We start from the raw sequence: 26,776 nt of genomic DNA on the forward strand, positions 1-26,776 counted from the left end.
TTCTCTGTGACCACGTTACCAGCGTCCCTGGACCACAATAAGAAAAAAAAACTCATTCCGGCTGCTCCTTTCACGCTAAAACCTCGACTTTTCTTCTAACGTCAGAACGGTGATTAAACCAAACAGCGATGCTCTTATTTTAAGTAGAACTTCCCTTACTTCCATGAAATCTTTCACTAACTTGACAGCTGACTGCATTTATCTCAGCGACAGCCAGCCTGCGAGCGAGAACCTCCTCAGATTGACACAGAATGGAGAGAAGCTGACGCACCGTTATTTACCGGAACGTTAACTTTTCCGTTGCGACTCTTTCCTCATGCCATCACAGTCTACATGCTCTGCAAGACCCGGAAAATACTTGAAAGATAGCTTATAACAGTTTGCCCACTGAATAGCTCACTACTCCTTATTGGCTTTTTCTGTCCCTCACTTTTATTTTTATTTTTGGGGAAACTACTGCGTTATTACGCACGATGCGCAAAGGGATGGCTCCTCCGCGGAGATACAGGACGGGAGTACGGAATGTTTTTTATGTTTATCTCTCCATTTCAATGGCTTATTCTTACAACATAGACTTAGAACATCCTTTGGTGTTCCGCGGACCAAATTCTAGTTTTTTCGGCTATTCTGTGCTGGAGCATTATCACGACAACACACGCTGGTGAGTCCCATTTTGCATTTTCCGACAGCGATGCAATGGATTTGTGTTTTTGTCGTCAAAGTTTAAATGTCTCTTGAGCCCAACTTGCATCCACACCCAGATACTTAAAAGTACTTGTAACAGCCCGCACTATTTGCATTCCAAATTCACTGCCTGCAATAGAATTTCCCATTTTTAGGTGTCAGTAATGTATTAAAGAGATGTATGTTAAAGTGTTCTGGGGGGGTTTTAAAAAAGCATATCTGTGTCCTTCCTCTCATTTCTTGTCGTGGATGCAGGGTAATAGTCGGGGCACCAAAGGCAAACTCTTCCTACAGTAGCTCTGTGCAGTCTCCCGGAGCTCTATATAAGTGTCGAGTTCACAGCAACCCTGATCGCCGCTGCACAGAGATGGATCTGGGAAGAGGTCAGTCACACAAACCCACAGCATCCATACAAACACCACACAATGCTGAAGCAGGCAATGCATTCGGTCATACACACAGGTTATAACAGATTCGTTTATTTTATATATATTTAAAAAAAAAAAAAACACTACCCGGTGCTGTCCTCCTGCTACTACTGATTTATTGCATAAACTCCCCCACGCCTCTGTTTTGTTTAACCAGAATAACGAAGTCGTATATTGCTGCTAACACTGTGCGCTGTTGTACTTTTAGCCCATAACTTACTATATCGAGACATGAAAAAAAGACAAGTGGGTTCTGTGTGCAGAGGTGTATAAATATTTTGATAAATATGATTTATGCCTTTGCTAATATTTTCCAAGCAAGTGAGCCAAAAGCTGGGGCTTCGACCCCCACCCCCCTATCCCCCCTCCTGCTCTGTTCCTGCGGTTAAGAAAGACGGGGTGCATGCATGGCTTCAGTATGAACCCCATTCTTGGTCACTGTGTAACCAAAAGATATCTACATATGACTGAAACACAGTGACACAGAGAAACTCTTCTGTGTTCCCAATTTACTGGATTCATTGTTGAAATGAAGAATGATGCTTACAACTGATATGCAACATAGATATTTATCTTTTTGTAACTTTATTCTCCTGCTGATCTTAATTTGCTTACCCTGGATCCATGATCCTTACGATGTGCTTGTTCAGGATTTCAAACCTCTAATACCAATAAAGCATTCAGATTACTGTTTTTTTTATTTTAAATTTTATTTATTTTTATCATAAACTCATTTGCTTTTATATTAAGCTGCATGTCCTCTTGATTTTTCCATTCAAAGTTTGATTTCCTATTTCTGTGCTGATGGTTCCTGAACCTGCTAACTGCTAACTGCTGACTGACCAAATTGTCAATGAATTTTGTAAACATGTTATAATTAATAAATGAAAGCAAGCAGTACTGGTTGTGATCAGTCTTTAACTTTAAAGCAAAACACCAGCTCTCCTCAATAAACTTGAGGTAAAAGGCTTTCTCAAGTTATTTTACTTTTTTAACTTGCTTTTTAACTCATTTTCATTCAGTTCTTGCACCTGACTGTGTTTTTGTTTTTTTTACTTGTTGAACCACTTTACACTGAGCTATGAATCACTCAAGCAAAAGGCACGTAACTCAGGAGATGAATCAGTGCTGTGTCTGTACATCGCATGCAGCTTATCAAAGAATCCATTTTAAAGTGTATCTTTTAATAACTTGTTTCAATGTGTCAATAAATGTTGAACCTATTTCTCATTTTCCTCATAAAAATGTAAAAAAAAAGAAAAAAAGAAGAAGGACGACTTGAGACTTTTGCGTTTTTGAGTAGTGAGGGTCGTTCCGAACATCTTAGAGGACTCGCCAAAGCTCTTCTGTGGATTTAGGCTTTCTCGTCATGACAGCCTAAATCCATGTAATCCCAAGCTGACTTGGGATGTTGAGATCAGAGGCGTGTGGAGGCCATACCATGTGCTGGTAGATGTTGCTGGTGAAGACAGATCTTTGTGACTCTGAGTGCACGTCTGCGGTTGCCATGCTGTAGAATGAATTTGGGACCAATCTGACACCTCACCAGTGATAGCCAAGGATAAGAATCAAAATAGTGCCTGAAACCTTTGCACATGACTGTTTCTTGGTTAGAAAGCTCGTTCAGAGATCTGGAGCTGCGGCAGTCAATGGATCAGATAGTCACTTCAAAGGAATTTGAACTGCAACAGTTGACAAATTAATCATTTGATTGTTCAAGCACTGCAAATTTGAGGATTTGTTTACCGTCTGTGTTTCCACATCATAATGACCTTGAGTATTGTAACATTACCGGTCGATTAAGAAAATAATGAAAATGGTACACTCAATGCCATTGACTATCTGTAGAGGAATCATCGTTAAATATGCTAGACTTAGACTTTTTTTCCATCTCCAGTTTTTGAAACGGTCAGCTGTGTGATAATCACTTGCAGAATCTGCAGAAAGTGAAGAGTAAATACCGGATCTCTAAAAGCTGACACTTGACAAGTCGCCCACTCCAAAAGGTCCTCCCTCCTGTGACTCAATGTCTGCAAACTCCTCCCATTGTCTTTCAGGAAACAGGCAGAGAGAGTCGTGTGGGAAGACTTGCCAAGGAGACAGAGATGATGAGTGGATGGGGGTCAGCCTGGCCCGCCAGGACAGCGCCAACGGCAAAATCCTGGTGAGCAGAGGGACAGAACACAACAGTCGTTTCTGCAAATTGCTTAATTCAAGCCATGTTTTAAAAACAGCCCCGATTATGCCAGCATCATTGTAACAAATGTGTCACCATTAACCACACTGTTACACCACAGCAGCTCTCACCACTGCGGTCTTTCTTAAGAGAAGACAACTTCTTCTTTCTGTGTGCTTGTTACATTCTTACTAACTTTTAGTGCCATAAATTAAAAAAAAACAAAACGAAGAATTTAAATAATGAATCGGAATGATTTTCTATTCAAAAGTGGAGTAACATCAGCTGGAATCGACTGTGTGGTTACATAATTCTGTGAAACATTCACCTCGTGTGTGGAGCTGGAAGAGTCACTGGAACAGGTTTTTTTTTTTTAAATAAAAAAAGCAGACTGTTAGTTAAAACAAAAGAAAGGAGAACCTGGTTTAGAGGATTCAAATGGTGCTAATCCCAGGGGCGCTTTGCTAAGTGTTTGCACAAAGATCATAGGGCAGCTGGCAAAGTTTGTTTAGGCTTCAGCCCCTCTGCGGCGGTCCCATCCAAGAGCGGCTTTTCATTAAATATTAACCCCCCGCCTCCTGCGGTGGGCAGCGCGGAAACTAGTGGCAATGCAGGAGAGTTTGAAGGCGTCAGGTGGGTGGGCAGCTCTCTCATGTTTGAATACCTGTTGCTCAAAGACATCCCGATAACTTTTCATCCATCCAAACCTCTCCGGTCCATTTCTTTAATACCTCACTGGAATGTACTGGCACAATTTTCAAACCAATACCTTTGGCTTTACCCATCAGTGAAAATGTGAAGACTTCTTGGAGCTGTCAGCGTTGGGAATTTGAGCTTAGCGTTGTATAACAACACACCGAGTAGCTGCACACTCTCTGGCCATTAGGTCGAGGCTTATGATAAAATAAAGGTGGTGGCTTTCCAGAGCCACGTGTTGATGGGCCTCTTTTTTTTCCTTTTTTTCTTCTTTTTAAAAATCTCATCTGAATGAACTCATGAAGGGAAACGGCTGTTTGGCAGATGTGTACAGTGGTGATTTCATCTGCGCTTTCAGTGGAGGCCTTTTTGTTTGTGACCAGCGAGGTCTTTTAAAACTGAACAGGAACATGACAACAGCACAGATTCCATACTCCAACCATGAAATTCTCAGTTGCTGCGGAGCGTGTCAGCTGCCTTTTTGCTATGTTTATATCAGCTGATGGATCTTAAAAAAGAAAAAAAAATCTGCTTCTACTCAAGAGGGAGAGTTTATACTGATATTGTTACTTCTGTTGGCCAAGTTTTCCTTCGAAACACAAGGGTTTTTCAACGTAGCATCTTGCTTCCAGACAGTCATCTGATGCGTTTTGTATGCCCACAATCTGCCAAGCTCTTGTTTTCACTGAGACTGGCTATGTGTGTGTGTTTTTGGAGTTAGGGAGGGTGGGTTCTTTTGGGGAGGGAAATGAAGTGGACTCTGTGTGCACAGAGGCATCCAAAGCTGTCCCCAGAGCCACAGGGGCTCCACCACCATTCCCCCCAGGGTCCTAAATTATTACCACATTTACACATTTATGTGGCCTCTTTTGTGCAAAATTTGTAAAATCTGCTCTGTATTCCTTTTGCTTACCAAACACTTGGCTGTTATATTTTTGAAAAACACAGTGGAAAGTATTGTTTGGAGAATTACCCCCTGTACCGTTCATGCACTCCACTTTTCCACAGCAGTTTAATGCAGGAGAAGTTTGCTTCTTTGTCTTTTGATCCACTTTATTTTTTCGCTGTGTGTGCTTTTCTGAACTTTTGGCCTCCCTGTCTCTCTCACTCGCAAAAACCCGGAGGAGCCGTCCTGAAATTAAAACTTTTAAAACGAACAGTCATTGATGTGAACATTTTCTCGCTTGAGCGTTCAAATGCTGCATGGGAAAGACAGATCTCGAGATATTCACACCACAGACCATGGCTGTTATGGTCAGGGTTATGGATGGGCTTTAATTCCCCCTCTCATTGACGATCATTTGACAGCCACAGAGACGCGCTGACTCCAGGCCAGCGAGAAAAAGGGGGCTTCAGTCGTCACTGCTGATCAACGCCTGCCTGGAGTTTGAGCTGTTTGTGTTTACGGAAATGCGTATGTGTTGTTCACTAATGCTTTTCTCTCACAGGCTTGTGCTCACCGCTGGAAAAACGTCTTCTACGAGTCAGAGCATATCCTTCCGCATGGATACTGCTCCATCATTCCCCCAACGCTCCAGCGTGGGACAAAACCACTTATCCCCTGTTATGAAGGTATAGTACAAGCAAAATCACAGCACTCATGTTGTTGGGGCTTTTCTTTATTTTAAATCATTCTGAATTGGGGCGAGAGAGCTTGTCACTGAATTCCAGAAGCTTAATCAACTAAATCCATCTGAAATCAAAGCGTAGACTTTGGTTATGACCTTAGCTTGTTCCATCATTTTTTTGTGTCTGGAAAGTACCAGAAAAACAACCCTGAAAGCCAGACCTTTGCCAATCTGCTGCCAAAACTGCATAAGTGTCTTGATATTTTTGCAACACAGTCTGGATCTGCACCAGCAATCAACCCATTTCTCCTCAGCTAATGCTTCATTCCAAGTTTCATGAAAATCAGATTGGTAGCTTTTCATAACCCTGCTGAAAAAATGACTAACCAACCAATGGCGGAGGCACATGACCTTCTTGGTTGAGTTTATAAAATGTAGGTTTAATAATGAAGTCCAAGTATGGTTTTAGACTGCTCTTTACTTTTACTCTTGGCTCTTTATGATGACAAAAAGAGGAGGGAGGAATCCTATATCAGGGGCTTGTGAGGGGAAGCCAATCAAAGGAAAGGTGGCTCACAGGGAAAGAGAAGGGAGCTTGTTTCAAAGAGAGGCTGCACAGAGGCTTACTATAAGTTAAATATGGAATATTCTGAGCTGTCAATCATGTAAAGGTACGCTTATACACTTATAGTTAAAATGAAAATCAAGGTCTATATAAAAAACTGGTGAGGTCTGACCCATAGAGTGCCAGGGGACACTGAGACGGCAGAACTCAGTGGTGCCACAGCTAGTGAGATACTCTCTAGTTTTTATTTCAGATCCCTTTAATAATTTAACATCCCTTTAGATAATCACACAGACTGTGGGACTCTGTAAGAGGCCCAGGCTCCCAGGTTTGGAATAACCGGTTTGTTTTGTTCATCCTTTCCCTTTTACATATTTTCACGGCACATTATTTCTGTAGCCAGGAACGTCACTGTAAAAGCCCCACGTCTGCCTCTGATTTCTGATTGGTGTCCTGGCACCGGGGAACGGTAGTGGGCGAGCCCTAAAGTGTGATTTCTCTCCCTCAAGTTCAACTTTGGCAAGAGCCAGCTGCGGCTACGAAAGGACACCCAGTTTGCGAAGCCAAATATACGAGCATTTGACCTGTGGAAGTGCAGAGTTTGTCTTCCGTTTTGCACCACTTAGCCAAAGAAAATTATTTTCACAAAGGTATAGTGCTGGCAAATTTATTGAAGTGGTCTTACGATGCAGATTTTGGCTTAACTTCGCCGAAATCAGGTGCTTTTAAGCAAAGATTTGCTCAAGTTAGAGAAATTCAATTTTGTTATGATTGCAGTAAATCAAATCCATTTGTCCTGCAGGTTGTTTTAGTGCGGGCGCCCGCTACAACACTAAAAATGAAGTTCCATTTGAAAAATAATGTGCTGTAAAGCATTTAATGGCCACTCTTGTAAATGTGTTCTTCACATGTTTTGTTATGTGACTCAGAGCTACTTATGAAAGCCTGGTTTACACCTTAATCATGCTCCCAGGTCAGGAAATCACTTCCTTTGGTGACTCATGTTGCCAGCAGTTGCAGGGAGAGAGGCCAGACACACTTTGCATGGGACCATATTTACAGTGCATTTTGTGCCGATCCAAGCTCAATATTTTCGTAACCTGAGAGCGCATGTGAGAGGTCGTTTCATTGAATGTGGTGTTGCACCCCTTCTTTCAGTCTGCTTTCTGCCCCCAGACTCTTCTTGGATGGGACCGGGACTTTGACTAGCTCCATATGGAATGCAAGAAAAACTCCAGTAAACGCTGGCTCAGGCACACAGTGAAATAATTTGTGGTTTGTTTTCTCTTACAGACTATAAGCAGAAGTATGGGGAAGAGCATGGCTCGTGCCAAGCTGGGATAGCGGGAGTTTTTACGGAGGTCAGTAACAGTGCTTGTTCATCTTTGTGAAGTCCCCCGGTTTCTGTCAGGTTGACACAGAGATAGTGTTTCTTCTCATTGTTTGGTAAATTTCTATATTTCATCGCATCACCACATGTTTAAAAGGCTATTTGAATGATCTTTTTCCCTTCGCTCGCCTCTTTGTCACTTTGATGCCTTGTTTTGTATTGACACGGGATGTCATCCATGATCGCGTATAGCCTTCTCAGCAGTAGCATCACATCCTCCTTTATAGAAGACTTTGGTGTGGTCCAAATTCTACACTCAGATAAATATATTTGTATCAAAACCACCAGTGCTCTGCTGACAATTGTAAGCTAATGTTTTCAGAGATAGCAGATAGGTAGGGAAGGATGTGGCGGCCTCACCTGACCTCTGGTGTGGTTCCACGAGATAAAACGTTAAAGAAAATATGAGTTTCCTTTTCTCCGTGGCTTTGATGCTCTTGTCTTGCCTTGCTTTGTATCGACACGATACCATTCATGATCGTGTATTACCTTTGTGTATCTTACAAATACCTATTGTTCTCCCAAACATATCTTTTCTATTCTACCTGAGCTCTCAAAGTGCTTAGTTTCCTACAAATTTATTACCTCTTTCACCCAGTCACACTCACATTCATACAAGCGTTCTTTTCTATACCTTTGTCACATTTGCACACACGCTCCAATTCATCAGAAACAACTTGGGGTTAAGTATTTTGCCCAAGGATACTTCAAGATGCAGACTGGTATAGCTGGGGAATCAATCCACCGGTCTTCCAACTGGTGGATGCTGCACTTTCACACAGCTGCCCCATTGAACTGAGTCAGTGAAGTGCCTGAGTGGAGTTGGTGAGAGGAAGTGCAAATAGATTAACTCTTACATGCATCTTAGCAGAACTGTAGTGTGACAGGGGAAAAGATGCATTTGAGGGATTCATTAAAAATTGAAAAATGTATTTTGTAACCAGTTTAGGACTCTCGTTTTCAATGCATGTGCAGGATAAGTCTTTCCTGTGAGCCATGTGTTCCTCAAAGGTTCTTTTCATGTCTCAGATTACAGTTAAGCTTAATTTGGAACATACAATAATGTACAGTAGACCATAAATGACTTAAAATGTGTCCTCAGAGCACAGCTGTGGCCCTAGGCTAACAAACATTTTCACTGGCAAGAAATTCATTTCATATCATTTTTGCACTTCTCCTTTATTTTAGCTATGCAAAATATTATTTTAGCATCTGCGTAGCCTGTTACTATTATTAAACTCCAGTCGTTTTCAGGTTTGCCAGTGTGAGGATTTTCCCATTTACTCCTGTTAGGAAAGGCAAAATAAATTACCTAGAGACCTTTGGATTATGGAAAAAATGTGATGGACATTTTCCACTATTTGCTGCCATCTAACAGGCTTAAATGAATAAATAAACATGAACTCTAAATTTGCGCACTAGCTTTTATATATACACACGAATGACTCAAACACAGTCAAACCACATGCAGAACACATGGCTTTGTTTTTTTTTTTTAAGTTTGTTCTTTCATTTATACTGCACATTAGGGGTCCTGTAATATTTTGGATAACTATGAAAAGTGAAATGTTTATATTACTACATGATAAATATGTGAGTTTTGGCAATTTAAAACTTTAGAAAGACACAGAAGAAGGCCTAGAATGTACCTGATTATCGATTTTAAATTGAATTCATTTGCACACACACACACACACACACACACACACACACACACACACGCAAATACACAATAACAAGCAATATCCGTATTGTCAGTTCTCAAAAACATCACATGCTTCAGATTCTTAGATGTGTGTTCCAGAGCCACATTGTAGAGCCTCAGATTCACAGATGGTTTCGGGGATCTTTCCGTTGTTCAAGTAAACCCCAATGTAAAATCGCCATAGATAAACTTCAAAGACCCCTACAGGTGGCGAGCCTTCAGTGGAACTAAAGATTTTAGTGTATGTGACATGCTTTTGTCCAACTCATGGGCATGGAGAGGAGGATGCGATTAACTGCTTCTGTTTGCGCACTTTGTATTTAAGAGTTATTGCAACAAGAGTGACTCCTTGGTTAAATAATTTGGATAAAAGGCAGCTATCTGCACCTCACGGGAGAGCTGGGTAATAATACCATGCTGAATGATACCACGTTAAATAATTTGGATAAAAAGCAGCTATCTGCTGCTCATAGGAGAGCTCTAAGTGACACCATGTTGGTTTCCACAATGAACCTAGTGTTTCCAAACCAAAGAGACTTCATCATCAAACCCTTTTTTTTTCACGAATGACCGACCTGAGTGTGGATCTGTTAAAGTGTTTGAACCCCCTACAAAGAATGTGAAGAATTTAAAGAAACGGTGTCCAACCGTTAAACCTTTATCCTTGTTTGAACCTTGGTCGGTACGCCTTGTGGTGCCCAGATGTTTGACACCGCAGCACAGAGTGCATACCGCTGAGTAAGGTCCTGACTGTGTTTTTAATGTTGTTTGCACAAAAGGAGCGCGCTCGGTGCTAACTTCACATCCTCCTTTACAACCGACTCAGGCGTAGTCCAAACAGAGCATCTTTATTGCTGTTCCGTTGTCAGCTTAAATATCCGTGAACCGTTACAAGAAAAATCTTTGAGCAACTTCATTTCATAGCTTTTAGATTTCCTTCAAGGGAGGAAAGTCTCCATCGCAGCAAGGAAAGCTGATACTGCTGCATGTGTGTTTAAGGACAGATAGTGAAAACCATTCTGTGGCTGTTGGTTAACCAGATGTTCACCCGACAGCGTTTTCCTTTTTTTTCCTCCCCCTCTCTGCAGCAGGCTATTGCAGTGCACACAGGGGGTGAATCCCTGCCACTTTTATCTGCATGAATGCGACTGTCTCATTTTCAGGAGCTGGTGGTAATGGGGGCACCGGGGTCATACTACTGGACTGGGACGGTCAAGGTGTACAACCTGACTTCTGACTCCTTCTATAGCCTGAACAAAGACAACATTGACTCCCACAGATACAGCTACCTTGGTGAGAGCAGGTTAATGAGAATATAATGTTAAATGACATACATCAGGACAGAAGCGGCTGCAACAAATTATTGTCTCTGTCTCCAGGCTATGCTGTGACTGCTGGACACTTCTCCTCTCCTAATGTAATAGACATCGCTGCAGGGGCTCCTCAGCACAGCAGCAGCGGAAAAGTAGTGCTTTCATCTTCATTTTCAGCCATTCGAAGTCCTTTTGTGTCGGTTGCTGAAGTGATTCTGTTTTTTTGTTTTTTCAGGTTTATATTTTTAAAATTGATGGTGCATCTTTGGTGAAGAGTTTTCAAGCCTCAGGGAAAATGGTATGAGCATGAATGTGTGGTCCCAGTGTGCCTGAGGAATCATTGACTCTTCCAGACACACTGCTCTAACTGTTTTGTTGCCAGAAATACACTGTTTGAAAAAGAAAGGAGCACGCTTGCCACAAACTACAGCCGGGGGGGGGGGCTAATGTTTTTCATTCAGAGTAACTAAAAGAAATTCGAGGCAGCTTGAAGCTGTGTTGTTATTCCTTTAATATTGGTCCATAAAAGCAGAAATAATCCTGTTTAGATGTGAGCTGTGTGTGAAATGAATGAACCGTTCGTGTTTCTGTGATCTGACCCATTGCTTTGTGGCTCACCTTGGTTCCAGATGGGCTCTTACTTTGGCTCCTCATTGTGTGCAGTTGATCTGAACCAGGACGGCCTGTCGGACCTGCTGGTGGGGGCACCAATGCACAGCCAGCTCAGGGATGAGGGCCAGGTGTCTGTGTACCTCAGCAGAGGGAATGTGAGTGGAAACTGGAGTCAGCAGGAACATGAGAGCATAGCTTGCAGACTTGTTTTATTATATTTCCATTATTATTTCCTGACTGTGGTTATCATATAATAAACAGTGGAGTGGAGTGGGGTGAGATTCAGCAGTGGTGTTATTTAACCGCTCCTGTTTGTACACTGTATGTGTAAGCGTTATTGCAACAAGAGCGACTTCTTGGTTAAGTCATTTGGGTGAAAGGCTGCTATCTGCAGTGGTGGCCAATTAATTGAATCAAATAAAAGCTGCAATTGTGTAACTGCAGCTTTCTTTTTTTCCTCTGCTGGATCTGGATATAAATTATTCTCTTGCCTGATTTTGTTTTTAGGGGGTCATGGAAGAGGATGGCGTGTTGACTGGCGATAGCGCTTTCAATGCACACTTCGGAGAATGCATTGCCGCAATCGGAGACATAGATGACGACGGCTATCAAGGTCGGTGCAAAGCAATGTTTTTAAAGCTTTCTGCTTTGCAAATGAAAGATTTAATTATATGAAGCTTTTAGGTGAGCCTCAACGGCATGTGAAGCTGTAAACGAAAGAGAAACTTCACATCTGGGGTTTGTTTTGTTTTGTTTTTATAAAAATCTTTCATAGTCTTTTTAATGCTTAAACAATAGCTCAGAGGCTCAACCAAAGAAGACATATCTGACCTCTCATCTGTCACTGCTGACAGATCAGAGCAAAGCTGTGGCCTTACAAAATTCTCCAGTGGACCATTAATCTGCAGTTTGAAGAATGACAAACACATAGTGGCAGCGGTGCAGTTACACTGACATTGCCCTGATGTCATGAAACAAAGCCTTTTCTCCTGTCATGTAAAGGATAATGAAGTCACACTGTTTATACTCTTCCCTTCAGCTCACAAGCGAGCGATGGTCGCCCAGTAAGTGTGACAAAACCCCTCATTTCCACACACATTTTTTTTATTAATATGCTGTGGCAAGTAGAGAGTACTGCCCTCTCTTACCCTTTTGGGTACGGAGTCCCAAACCGAATCACCCACACGCACGCAGACATACATTTATTCTGTCTGCTCTTCCCTCGCTTGGCTCCGCTCTGAAGGGCTCCACTTGGCTTCTATCTCCAACTCCAAGCTGGAAGCTTCTGCCTGCCTGGTTTCATCTCCGTGTGAGATATGCCCAGAGGCTTGCAGCCTGGCACAGCATGTGTGAGTCTGCCGAGAAAGATGGCAGCTGGGAAGCATAACTCATCTTGTAACTCGTCACTCACTCGCCACAGACACACTCGCTGCCTGGCGGGCGATTATTTACAACCTAACTGCTGCCATTTAATTAGCAAGAACTACTGTAGACTCACACTGACGACTTCAAGACTTGAATTCAATCTCTGTAATGCTTCCTTAAAAATTCTTTTACCATTTCTACATCGCTGTGCTGCACCACATGGCGTAGAGGTGTTTTGGTTTGTAAAAGCAAGTTTATATCTGATTTTCTGCTGAAAAGGGCTAATGGGAGGGTGTTTCAGTGCTTGCCAGCACTTTATAGCCTTGTTTCCACTTTCTCAGAGGTCGCACAAGTTTTATGGCCACTAACAACACTTAATTGTCTATCATGAGTCTTACAGTTAAAGCTTGTTTCCCAGGCACTGGCTAGCAGAAAGTAAACAGATGATTAATGAAAGCTTTTGTGCACTCATTCAGTTATTTATGTCTTCAGTCATTTATTTTCACAGAAACACTTCTTGTGCATTCTTTGTCTCCTCAGATGTAGCCATAGGAGCGCCCAAAGAGGATGAGTATGGAGGAGCGGTTTATATCTACCATGGGGACGCCACAGGAATAACCAAAAAATACTCAATGGTAAGGACTCGCAAATATAATTTGCTCTGATGTGAAGCAGCATCGTTGTGTGACCTGCTTTCTCCTCATCTCCAGATTAATTAGCTTCTTTACAGCCTGATCAATGCATGGTAATGAAAACACATACTGAATGTGTGCATGTGTGCAATATGTGTAGGTTTCACAATACTTTTAGACCCAGAAATAAGACACAGTCGTTTCCTCATGGGCTTGACGGTGGCGTATTTACCCAACCCTCATGAATCACAGCTATAGACCTGTTAGGAAAGGTTCATTTAAGTATAACAAAAACAAAAACAAAAAACAGAAGTGCTCATTTTTTCCTTGTTGGCTCACGTGTGTTATTTAAAGGCTGGTATCATGTGTTACAGAAACTGTCTGGGCGCAGCGTAAACCCTGGTCTGCAGATGTTTGGCCAGTCCATCTCTGGCAATGTGGACATGGACGGTAATGGATACGCAGGTATGGTCATAACAGAGCTTTTCAGCAACACGAGAACATCAAAGCAAAATGAGAAACATAAAGTGAAAAAGGATGACATTTTTAAATATTTATCATGGCTTTATCCTGTTATTGTCACGCAGTAACAGTTTCAGACTTGTGACTGAGGCATCTTGTTTACTGCATTCCACAGCTGACATGCAGACTGAGACAGCGTGACAATTAAAGAGCTCTGTGCATTGTTGTGGATTTGCAGGTGTCAAAAGCGCTGTCAGCATATGTTGCATTAATGCCATATCTTCTTTATGTTTTATTGCCTTGCAGATGTTACTATCGGAGCTTTCATGGCGGATAGCGTGGTGCTCCTGAGGTGAGTAATGGGATAATTCTCTCTGACATGGCAATATTTGTGAGAAGCAGAGTGCCACTTTATCCTACTTCAGAGTCATTTTAATGGTCAGTCTATCCCACACTGTGTTCCTGTGCTGGAATCTGTGGTCGTAGGTCGCGGCCTGTGATTACAGTGGATGTCTCCATCTTCTTGCCTGTCTCTATCAACATAACTGTGCCACAGTGCCACGAGGGCCAGCAGAACTTGAACTGCTTCAACGTCACAGTCTGCATGCGTTTCAGAGGAAGACAGCTACCTGGACAAATAGGTAATGATGTGATGAAGCATGCACAGCTGCCGCTCCTTTCCATAGATGATTTAACCTGGACAGTAAGGTAGATAAGGAAAGAGATCCATCAAAGACATCCATGTGAAGGTTAATAGTCTCCTCACGTCTGTACACAAAGAATGAGAGGTGCTTAGCTTAGCCTAAAGAATGTGAGCACTACTGTAGTCAGTGTAAAAAACAAAAAAGTCTGCAAAGCCAAATGTCATAAAAATATAAAATTGTGGTTTTAAGGGAGTTATGTGCCAAAGTAATATCAGTATTTTGTTGTTGCTTAGTGACGACCGTTTCACATCCCTGCAGATATGTTCTTATCACTGCGAAAGTGAAATTCACATTCGTCAATGCAAATATGGAACGCTGATTAAAATGACGATGCTGATCACCACACAGCAAGAGATCGTTCTGTATTTTGGTCACATCGATTTTGCCCCAGCTTCACCTGTTTAGGCTTTTTTATTTCCATCCAGAGATCACAATTTTGTGTTATTATCTCAACATTTTGAGTTAGGTATCTCATAATTTCAGTCAGTAAGTTGAAATTTCGAGTTATCGTCTCCAAACTTTGAGTTATTATCTCAAATTTTAAAGTTTTGTATCTCAAAATGTTGATTTGCTCAGGAGTTTAAGTCAGTAAGTCAAAACTTTTAGATACCTAACCTGAAATCTTGAGATAAATTGAAATGTTAACATAATAATTTGAAATGTTATGATTGTAACTCAAAACTTTCAGATACCTAACTAGAGATTTTGATATACAAACTCAAAGTTTTGGGATAATAACCTGACATTTAGACTTATGAATGGCAAAGAAAAACGTTCAGCAGCAAAAACAAGCTTTCAAATTTTCCAGGAGAGCAAATCTGGAGAACATTAACTTTGTTGGAGGCAAGTATTTACTTAGAAGCACAGACTTTGTATGGTATGGTACAAGTATGTTCCTGGTTACCTCTGCCAGCCTCATTCCCGGCTGGCAGACGTTCTGGGTTATCAATTGAATCCAACTGAATGCCGTTCACGACAGTAACACACGCTTCAAGCAGAAGCTCCAGCCCTCCATTCCAGACCTAACCATAACCTTAACCCTATCACGTAAAGTTTTCCAAAGCAATTCATGATCAGAGCGTAAAAGATATTTACATGTATAGATTCACTCCATCCAGCTCTCATGCCTCCGAACACGCAACATACCTACGATTTGTCACATGCTATTCATCCCACATGTTAGATGAGAACGTGTTGGCCAGTAGCATCACATGACGCACAACCACATTACAACTTTGTCAGTTGATCTCTGCAGAGAGGGGATAACATCACACAAATTTCCAAACCACACCTACTCCTAAGACAGGAAGTGTTTACCACTTTATACCACACATTACATACCATCATGTAATGTCTTATCTTTTTGAGTTAGAGCATCACATCCATTGGCCGAGGCTGAGTGTCACTATGGCTTATGACTTACCCTTCAACATTTGCTAACTGGCTGTTGGGTGGGGTGACTGTTGACGGCTGAGGTGCAGTCCTGTTCCAGTGTTTGGGTGTAGTCATTTACAGCCCCCCCCCCCGGGGAACAGGAAGCCTGCCGTTACATAATGAATATGTCCTGGCTCGCAGGAATAAAGCCTCTCTGTTTATTCGTCTGGCGAAACACCATGGAAAGTGCAGCACCGTGTGTTTGGTGACTCCTATAACGAAACTTTCATTCGCCTCCTCTGGAGTGAGGTCATGGCGTCCCCTCTGCTGGACGATGGAAACAGTAGGCTTTGGTCCGACTTGGGTGTGCTTGCCACCCCGCCCACTCTTTTACCAGTATGACACCGTCTTCACGAAACTACTAGAGAATGAAGTTGATTCATTGAGAGGAAGGGATTTAAAAGGGCAAAGAAACAGAAACACTGGTGATGTCAGGTTACGATTTCAAAACAGATTTGACGTTGTTCTGTGTCTCAAAGCCAGGTGTGGAATCAGCAGGAAAACTATTACTAGGTTTTCTTTCATAATAAGATTAGTACCGTCCCACCAGCTGGAAAATTCAACATTTTTTCATTAATTCTTATGTCAGTTGACTGTAAACTCTTGAAATATCATCACAAAAGCCTGTTAACATGAGTCGACACTAATAAAAGACCTTCCAATTAATATCTTCCGGCTTGTGGATGAAAAATTGAACGTTCAAAATCTAAATCGTGACTGATGAGATTCCTGATTTCTTCAGTGGCGGTGCTTAGTCAGGCTCTATCACAGGAGCAAGCCATTTTTCCAAATCACATTAAATCTACTGAAACAACATTGAACAAAGTGCTGTTGTTAAGCTAAAGCACCATCATATAATTTAACCAAAAAATGTTCCCATCTTCCCTCTTACTTGTCTTAATTTCACTGCAATAAACATTTTTCTTTCTTTCTCATGTCTTAATGGCAGTTACCAGAAAACCAAACCCTGCATACTTCTGGTTTTTCTATTTATCGTCAGCTGATGCTATGTTTACAGTGTTTTCTGCCTCCTCTCAGAGTTCCTGTATAACTTGACGGCTGATGTGGAAAAGCGCCTGAAAGGCCAGCCTTCCAGGGTCTACTTTGCTCAGAGTGGATCTCAGATCAGCCAAATGAGCCACCAGCTCAGCCTGGACATCAACCGAGAGGAGTGCCAGCGCTACACCGCCTACGTTAAGGTAAGTTTGGGTTGTATGTGTGGTCCTGCTGCTGGTTGTGTTTGGATTGGGCAGTCCACTTGCTCTTTGTGTCCTCGGCTGATCTCTGTTACGTTCCCATGACCCTGAACACTCCCACCATGTAGTGTTGATTTGTGATATGAGTGATTTGCTTTTGTGGCCTATTTTTCCTCTGTCTTTATTTATTTATGTAGTTTTCGGTTAGGCCATCAATGTCCACACATTTCCAGCTAAAATGTTTGCACAGACCGAACAAAAAAAAGAGAAAAAGAAATAATAAAGTGTCAAGATAAAGTAATAAAGTGAGGGTCATCACATGCCTCTTCTTAGTGAGAGAATTTACTGCTGTAGCTTAAGGCCACGGATCAACGGGCATCTGCGGGGAAGCTATTTGTGTCACCCTGCTGGGTTAGGTTAAAGGTAACAGTCAGTCGCTTGATGGTTCCTGAAACCATGCGGCTCAAGTGTGTGTCTACAGAAACTGACAGAAACAGGAAACAGAGTCTCCTTTGTCATCGCATAGTCCCGTTATTGTGTTCCCATGTGATTTAGTCTCACATCCACAAAGAGGGTCCTCATCCTGAGGGCACCATCCATGTTTCACCTCCACTAATACGGAGGCCCACTGCAGGCCTGTAAATTTCACTGGCGCTCTTAATGGTGCTCTCCAGGCGTTTTCTCTGTGGGAGGCCGAGCTGCCAACTGAGGGAGGTTGTCATTACCACGCTTTCCTCTCATTCTTTTAACTAGTCAGACTGTAATGAGCGTACAGCACACCGAAGAGTTGTAGCAGCAAGACTTTCGTCTTTTTTCCAAAGAAAGCCTTATCACAGTTATCAGGGTTTACTCAGTGAAGTGAGCCCAGTGTTTATCCAAGCTCTTCAGAAAGCCTGTATAGTTTAGCAAACAGGAGAATCTTAACATTTCAAACTAAAATTTCACTTGTCCTCAACCAAGGTTCAGCACACATAACATTAACAGGAGTCATAAAATAGTGTTTCTGCCCAGACTGAGTCTGACATTTACCTTCTTGTGGGTGGGCGACTGCATCATCACTCAGTTCTAACCTAAGGCTGTCACTTATCTCTGCCATCTCTCAGCTGTTACACAAACACACTTGTAGTGTAAGTGCCATCCATCAGGCCAGATGTTGCTTCAAGGACGGCGTCTATTTTGCAGCTCTCAGCGAATTAAAGGCGCTGTATAAAAACTGCACTTTGATGTTGGTCTGATCACAGCATTAGCAGTCTTTCCGGGGACCAGACTAGCTGCTTCCACCTGTTTCCACCTGTTTAAATGTCTTCTGGTTCTAGCATTGCACAAAGAGTGGTATTGTTCTGCTCTTCTAACTCCTGCCCAGAGGACAAATCATTTTCATGCTTTAATATCTTAATGTTTGGCAAATATTTAACTTTGTAGATGGAAAGTGTATTTTGGGGTAACATATGGTGCATTTGGATTGGCTTGACTGAGGTGTAAAAGGACTTCCACTCTTTGGTTTGTTTATTTATTTATAGATTTTATGAATATGGCCTCAGATTCCACCTGCCTGGTTGCAAAACACACAAGAGAAACCCCCGAAGTTATCCAAAGGTGAAAAGCCACACAGGACTGTGAAGGTGTGGTGCACAAATTGCAACCTAGCTAGACTGTTTACAGGCTAAATGACCTTAAATATGTATAAAAAGTAAAGGGGCCCACGGATTAGAACTTAGCGTGGTAACTATCTGTCATGAGTTTTTGTCATCATACATTATATGTTTGGGAGAAGAGCTAAAGAATCACCATAATCAGAGGTGATCTGGCTCCGCTCTCACAGAGGGTCTAGTGTGCTTGACCAATCGCATCGTTTATCTTACTCATGTGTCTGCCCACATGAGCCAATCCTCCCATTCCCTAGAAGAGGTATGCTAATGGAAACCAGCTGGTTCCTCAACTGTATCCTCGGTGGTGGAGGGTTTGCGCGCCCCCACCCTTCTTTCAGCTTAAACGTACAGTAAAAACACAAGAGTGAGACTAGCGTCACAGCAGGGTGCTGGGCTGCTGTTGTGTCAACTGGAACTGCACGCTGGTGCTCCTGATGGAAAACCTTCAGGTTGGGGTTGGCTGCTCAAGCCCTGATGCATGAGAGCCGATGGAAGCAGGCCCCGAGTTATTCCGAGATACACTCACGTTTAGAGCTGCTGACCATGTGCTGAAGCCATTTATTGACTTTATACATCAAATTCCTTTAAATGAGCTCAGAAACTGAATAATACACTGTTAAAGTTGTCTTAGTTCCACATAATGTGCATGAAGCACACACGTTCAGCTTTGACCATCTGAAGTCAAGTAAAGTTTAAAAAAAGCTGGACATAGTGTGTTCAATAAATCATGACATGCTGAGAACACAGGAGCATAACAAGAGTTCTTCAGAGGGTGCAGAGTACAGAAGCAAATAGTTCAGTGTCTAACTTGTTCAAGCATAATTCCTCTTACTTTCAATTTGATCATTTTAAACATGTTTTCATTGGCATCAGTAACAACATACCAGCCCCCCAGATGGCCTTTGTTTGGTTATTTTTAGCTAAATAAACTCCATCCTGACTTTTGCTGGAGTTGTACCTCACATTTAGGGAGGGAAATCAGCCATGATGAGTGATTGAAAGTTCACATGACCAGAGGTTCTGTGCATGAGATGGAAATGATTCATTTAACAAGCAAATCACCAACTTTTAGTAGAAATTCTTCAGTTTGATGTTCAATTATGTTCACTTGGTACATTACATTTGCTGCACAAAGTCTCAGCCTATTGTGACAGACAGAGTCCAAGTAGTAAAATAGCTTGAATAGCTTGTTTGGAGTGTTATTCACAAATGGACACCCACACATTTAACCTTTGTAACAAGAATAAGTGCAAATGCTTGGGAAACAGGTATGTTTCTTCATTCAGATACATTAAAAAGCAAGACAAACACATCTGCTCCCTTCAAACCATGGGTTTCTCATTTTGGTGTCTTGCTTCTTTTTCAACCCAAAGGAACCAGTTTTGAATTGCTAGGGTAGCAGTGCTAGCTTGTAGCATCCACTAGCAGTACAGGAAAAACAGGACTAAACAGTGTAAAAACAGAGTTTGCACAATTCTAATGAGGTTGAAAGTCAATGCTTGGTATGACCACATTTATTCTTTAACTCAGCCTGAACTTATGAAGACTAAAAACTAAAAAAGATTTAAAAAGTAGTCTTCAAGAAGCCATTCAAAGCTCTTTGGATGTTGGGTGTTGCTTTTGTTCTGTTCTCCCACATTGCTTCAATAATGTTGAGGTCCAGTCACTGGGGAGGCCAATCAATGACTGACAGTCCACCACTGTGTGTTGTTCTATCGAGGTATACCCTTTACTGCTTTTGGCAGTGTGATGTGTTGCCACTGATTTCCAGTCCAGCTCTTTTGTAGTTTGGAATTGACATAGCCATTTTTCTCTGCTTCCCTTACTGAAGAATGGCTTGTTGACAGTCAATTTTCGACTAAGACCATTTCTGATAAACCTTCAGTGAACAGTAGATCGATCAACTGAAGGATCAGATGACATCCTGTGTCGGGTTCTCTGTTAATGTTTTTAAACAACATGACTTTTGGATACTATTCATGTGCTGTAGTTAGTCTTTTGTTTTTGTTTTTTACACCATGCCAAGATATGCTAAGTTTTTGGCTAATAGCTCTTTGGGAATCACATTGTTGGTGGAATTATGCGATTTTATTCCTGTTATCTTTCATAGAATCAACTAAGGAGATGGAAGCAAGTTGTGTTTTTTCAACAGGCTGCTAGTAACAAAGTCCCTAAAGATACAATTTAAAATTGTTTGTTTGCTAAATTGTCTGTTATGTATTCATCCCTTGATTTGGGTGCTTCTTTTATGCTTGAATGATTCACAAATCAGCGTTAAGTGGTTCAACAAACAAACAGAAAAGAAAAAATATTCTTCTCAAAATGGTCAGCTAGAAAACCAAAACGATTGTCGGGTTTCCAGCCACCCTGCGACCCTGATAAGGATGAAAAGAATGGGTGGATGAATAGATGGATGATTTTATCACCAACATCATTAAGATATGACATTTGTAAACCACAAATATCTGTACAAAATGTCAGGACATGCATATCTTTGTAAAACATGATGGGTTAATCAATTCCTATTATCATTTAAGAAAGTACTAAACTCATGCATGCTGTGAATACATGTCTTTGTTGAATGGAAGCCATCAGTGCCCATCGGTTGTGTTAAATAGTGTTTGGCTATACACAAGTGGCTTTGATTCATTGATTGTTTTAATATATGAGTTTAATTATTCCATTGTTATATTTTGTGCAGTTCTTCACTGTTTAAATCGTTGGCTGTATATCCATCATCATGCATGTTTTTACTCCAGCAGTCCCATTACTGTTGAGCACACGTGAGCCTTGAAATCATGCCAAAAGTCAGCTCCATTTGTGGTCATGAGTGGTTTTGTGTAGCACTGGAGATGCATCACAGGCTCCAAGGAGGAGTTAAAATAGGCAACTAAAGCCCTGCCTGTAACAGTTGTCTGTTTAATTTAGCTTGTAAAGTATCCTGCCTGGCCTCCTCTCCTCTGGCCTATATACACCGTGTCCTACATCTCATGTCCTGCAGTAACATTTGCTCGGCACCACTACAATATTTAAACGTCGGCCAAACTACATTCTTGTGACTGCTTCTATTATTGGGGTATCTAAAGCACGGCCATCTCTCTGTCAAAGCTAAATGCTCCAACGCCCTTTCCGGTCGACTGAATGATAATCCTGACTCTACGGTCGTGTTGTGCGCAGTGACTGTTTAAGGGCAAGTAGATGGACTGATGGTGGTCAGTGAAGTCACAGAATTGAATTAAAAGTCCATTTACCTGCTCGTTAGTGCTGTATCATACGTCATTCATATCTCATTTGGCTAAATTCCAAAGGCCTGTCATTTCAGCAAACAGCCTTTAGGACAACATCGAACGTGAACAGCAGCCAACAAGAATATCATTGATACTGTATGAAAAGCAGTGAAATGTATTAGAGGTTCATTAGTGATGCTGAGTGCAGACTTTGACTTGATGTATTACTTGATGTGCGTGTTTAGTTACTCGGTTTACTTTACTGTATCTGGTTCCAGACACACACTGAAGTGTGGTTTACTAGACATGAGTCTGCATCCTAGAAGACCTGGAAAGTAACAGTACTTGTATATTACACCTTTGGGTGAATGACATCTTACTTAATTCTATTTAACGATAGCAATAAAATCAATGTAAGTCAAAACAATTGTGAAGTCATCTGAACCTACTGTTTGACCCAAGTCTGCTCTTCACAGACAAACACAGTAAGACAAACCAGGAGCTCCTGTGGCTGCATCTCAAAGAGTGTCCAGAAGGACAAAGTCAAAGTTTGGCACATGGAAACTCAGAGCTGCAGCCACACTGCCTGCTTTGTTTTCCCCTTTAAAGTTCAACAGAAATGTGTAATTCCCTTGACACTGGTCTCCTCGTTTCATTTACCTCAGGCCAAGAGAACTGATACAATGGAAGCATATATCAGGAAAGTAATCAAATCCAGCTGTTCCGCTACACTTGGCAGCAAGTCAAGCACCTATTTATTAAGTATATAATGGAAAAAAAATCAAAAACCACTGAAGCTGTGTGCAGTAACAATAAATCAAGTAGAAATTGTCATAGGCAGCATCATATAAATGATTTCAGCTGAATGATAATAGCATTTACTGAATGCTATAGAAGAGCTGTTCAGGATAATTTTAGCTCAGGGAAATGTTTTCCTCAGGATTTCCCTACATGGCTGTGCCAGTATGAACATTACAGGTCTTCTGCAGGGCTGTTTTGTGAGAGCACAGCCGGCAGACGTTTGTTACCATAAAACAAGTCAGAGTTCTTGTTAATTTCCTTTCATATGTGTGTATGCGAGTTTCAAGCGAGGTATTATTTTTGGGATGGCTGCTTGTTACACTTACTCTGTGTTGTTGCCATAGTAAATCTATCGTTGTTACTCATATCAAGGCGACCAGAGGTTGGGCAGATTTGATGATTTGTTGATTTTGGCAGCTAAGCACGCCGGGCAAAATGCTTCTGCAGTCTTTTGGCCGGGTTACTGCCACATGATGCCACAGCAAGGCTACATAATGGGTGGCCAAGTCTGACCACAATGAACGAGTTTCTCCTGCCATGTTTCCGACTTCACTGCAGAGGAAACATAGATTATGTATTTCGTAAGAGCAGCCTGTGATGCTGTGATACGTCTTAATGACGTTTTTTTTGTTGTTGTTTTTTTAATAACCCAGCAGGTTTGCCATTATTATTTCTCCCTGCCGTTTGCTAATAGTGTCTGTTTACATCTGGTGGCGACAACATTAAATTCCCCTTCCTGTGTAAACAGACAGGATCTGCCACAAAGGAAATGGAACAAATATATACTCAAGACGGTTGTTTATATGCAGCGCAGACTGTAATGTACGTCCATCAGGTGGATTTGATAAACTTGTGTGTGTGTGCTGTGGTCTTATCGCGGCTTTGTCAGAAAACAATGGTTCCAACAATAACAGTGAAGTAAAAATGCCCCAGATTTGAACACAGTGATGAAATCAGCTGCAGGAAACATCTGGAGATGTCCTCTATCACCAGGATGGGATAGACTCAAACGCACTCTCAAACACACTGCTGTTTTAAAAACAGCACATTTTAAGTTGCTCCACCCTGCTGGCATCTCATCCATCAGAGCAATGTTTTCTCCTGGGACTGAAACAGCCCTTTTCAATAAATACCCATTATTACAGTGTGGTGTCTTTTAGGCTGTCGTAACATGATGCCCAAATTAGCAAAACGAATCCTCAGCCTTTTAGCAGTTGTGCTCTTTATTTAATTAAATGCGTAGGAATACAGATAACACGTTTCCTGTTTGTCCGCAAAGGAGATTAATCAGGATCTTGGAGGACGTTAATCTCTCTGTACGTTACCTAATTTTTTTTCATGAATGACGGGACAGACATGACTGAGGGATAGGAAAGGGAGAAAGAAAGATGAAGGAAAAGAAAAACATAAGGGAAGAGAGACAGTGAGAAAGGGCACTTAAAAAGAGAAAGAAGAGAAAAAAAATCTCCTGGATCACCTGTTGAGAGAAAAAAAAAAAGAAAACAAGCAAAAAACAAACAGAGCAACATACTAAACACAACACCATCACGTTAATCTAGCTAAGTGTAAACAGCAGTAAATACTAAATATTGAATGTTGTTGTGCAGCAAGCAGGACCGACAGCGCACAATGTGCTTGGAAATAGCAGCCAATAAAGGTGTAGTTTATGTCTATGAACAGTGAACACCCGTGTGCACAGCTGTGTGGATCAGCCCGCTTGTATTCAAAAGGTTTCCCCATGTAACGGTCTGCTAGAGGATGTAGACAGCCATAGCCCTGTCCCCCAGGGCATGAAGCAGGCATGGAGGAGATCCAGGCTCCAGACATCCAGAGGCCCCAGAGTGCGAGACCCCAAGGAGGGGCATCCATGCCACCCTCCTGGGAAGAGCTGAGGAGAGCCCCAGATGAGGGGTCACCCAGTAGCCACGGAGCAGAAGCCAGAGGGGGTAGCAGTGGCGTGCCCGCCGGCTCTGCCGGCAACCAGCTGTGCACAGTAGGCACCCCCGTCCTTCGGCACCCACCAAGGCAAGGGAGCCCAGGCCCATCCAGACCGGGGCCTACGGCAGTAGGACCGCCCAGCCCCACAGGACCCGGGGCAGCCCACCCGACCCCACCGCAGAGGAAACTGTACCCACCCTAACATTCAATCATCTCCCAGACTGCACAAGACAGTAGACACCCAGGTTAAATTTATTTTCCACCTCTCCTGTGACTCAGAGTAGACTCCTGCAAGAAGTTTTTCATAAAGTTTAAACATCAAAAACACATTCTTAATTATATAATTTGTACTAGGTCATTTAAAAATAATTTACTAAAATTAATATCGCTTTTGTAAAGAAAACCAGTTTTCTTTACTAGAAAACTGGTTTTCTTTACAATAACTTCAAGTAAAAAGAAAACACATAACGCAATTAAATGCAGCCTGCTTCTTAAACATATATGCAATTGTTTTACAAATAGAAATGAAAACAGTGCACAGCTCTTAAAAATTGTATGACAATCCATGTAAAATCTTAGGACGAAGCAGGGTTGAGCAAATGGTCAATATAATTTTAACATTACTAACCCCGCCGAGATCAGTCATGGCAGTCTTTATGTTTGCAACCCTGATTGATCGCATATACATCTGTGTGAGTGTTGTGCCAAAGTCTGGATATTATCCAGCTCTAAACACGTCTATAAAGTAGAAACACTTCGTGCACTCTTTTAGGGGAAGGGGGCTAACATCTAACAGCAACAATCGAAATATAAACAATAGTTTTTCAAGAATTGTGTAAGAGCCAGCAAATTTTGTAGTTCTCATTGTGACTATCACCTGTATCTGATAGGTTTGTCCGTTTGTCAGCAGCCTTGTTTGAACAATAAAGCATCCAAACTTTTATGTGAACAGTAATACTTGGACTTTTTGTCCATGCTTCTCTCTGTTGTACGTTTAGTGTCATCCCAGAAAGTTGATGCTGTTCATGTGGATGTTGCGCTTTCAGTGCGAGAAATGTTTTGTCAGTCATCCAAGTGAGTTCTTCAGTCTCAATTTTAAAGAGACTGGAGAAGTCACATGGGATTTTCTTACTTTGGTGATGTTGCACGCAAACTGAGTTGCTTTTATAGTTCAGTATCAAACTCCAAAGCATCGAAATGACTGGCTTGGTTGTGCAACACAACCTTCTGCACAGTTCTGGCATATATTGTACAGCTTTCAAATTATTTAATCAATTGTAGCAAAAAAAAAAAAACATGTTAATGTTAATTACAGCTATTTAACACCGTACCAGCATCACCAGCTCACAAAATCCGCTCATGCCTCTCAATATCTCTATTATCGCTCTGTTATCTGCCTCCAGATAATATATCAGATATATAAATGCAAGTAGCCACATTTTAAAACAGTATTTCTTTGTATTATCTCATTTGGATAGAGATAAACTCATATTTATCTTGTTCTCTTTTTCCATATTGTGACTAGCATCACTAATATTCTCCAGTACAGACTTAAAAGCTAGCTAAGGACACACCGTTTGTGTTTCCTTAAAAGGATCTCCTTGGGATTTTTCTTTCCCTTTTTCAGCTAGGTTTGTTTTGCTTCTCAGGACGTGTCCTTGTGGTGACTCTGCACATGTCACTCAGGTTACAATAGACATCAGCCAAGGGATTAAAGATAATCGGACATGATGGTGACAGGAGCTCTGTGCAGAGAAATGAAGAAGTTATACACCAGTACACGTTATTCCATTTTTATTTACTCAGTCAGCTGCTGACTTTCCACTGCATCGCCTTCCAGCTTCCAACATTTCAAGAATGTTGCGAAGTGCTTAAATGAGATGTAGTAGTGATGCTGAAAATAGACCAGAAACAAAAAAAAAATGTGTTAAGAGTGTCACAGTGTGGGAGCCGAGTAAGGACGAACCGAGATATGAGGGAAAACATCTGTGTATTTATAGGTGGCTGGCTAGATTTCAAATCCAGATATTACTCTAATGCAGCTATAGTTAGCGCTGGCATTAAATCAAGTTGCTGTTGATGGAATGTAGTAAAAATAACACGCTGATGAATTTGGTATGTTTGAGCAGTAAACCAATTCCATCTGCGAATTTCCACAGGGGAAGCGAGGCACCTTTCTCTCCTCCTTTATAAATCCCAGCTGTGGCTTTAACTGTCTGAGGGTCAAATGC

General features: G+C 41.7%; 1 protein-coding gene across 1 annotated transcript in view; it reads left to right on the top strand.

Moving 5' to 3' along the window:
• Positions 1-27: 27 nt before the first annotated feature.
• itga9 (integrin, alpha 9) overlaps positions 28-26,776 on the top strand; it is a 49,922-nt gene continuing 23,173 nt past the window's right edge. Inside the window, exons 1-15 of the mRNA XM_085297181.1 lie at positions 28-661; positions 940-1,067; positions 3,170-3,276; positions 5,433-5,556; positions 7,411-7,478; positions 10,376-10,505; positions 10,592-10,677; positions 10,761-10,823; positions 11,155-11,292; positions 11,645-11,750; positions 13,043-13,137; positions 13,509-13,599; positions 13,903-13,948; positions 14,083-14,237; positions 16,773-16,933. Coding sequence (XP_085153307.1) covers positions 474-661; positions 940-1,067; positions 3,170-3,276; positions 5,433-5,556; positions 7,411-7,478; positions 10,376-10,505; positions 10,592-10,677; positions 10,761-10,823; positions 11,155-11,292; positions 11,645-11,750; positions 13,043-13,137; positions 13,509-13,599; positions 13,903-13,948; positions 14,083-14,237; positions 16,773-16,933 — 1,686 coding nt within the window. The 5' untranslated portion in view covers positions 28-473. The remainder of the gene's footprint in view (positions 662-939; positions 1,068-3,169; positions 3,277-5,432; positions 5,557-7,410; positions 7,479-10,375; positions 10,506-10,591; positions 10,678-10,760; positions 10,824-11,154; positions 11,293-11,644; positions 11,751-13,042; positions 13,138-13,508; positions 13,600-13,902; positions 13,949-14,082; positions 14,238-16,772; positions 16,934-26,776) is intronic.

The sequence above is a fragment of the Mchenga conophoros genome, linkage group LG13 (genome assembly GCF_057382185.1).
Source record: "Mchenga conophoros isolate Kocher_MC1m ecotype Shallow Benthic linkage group LG13, M_conophoros_male_GT1.1, whole genome shotgun sequence".
In the NCBI taxonomy this organism is placed as follows: domain Eukaryota; kingdom Metazoa; phylum Chordata; class Actinopteri; order Cichliformes; family Cichlidae; genus Mchenga; species Mchenga conophoros.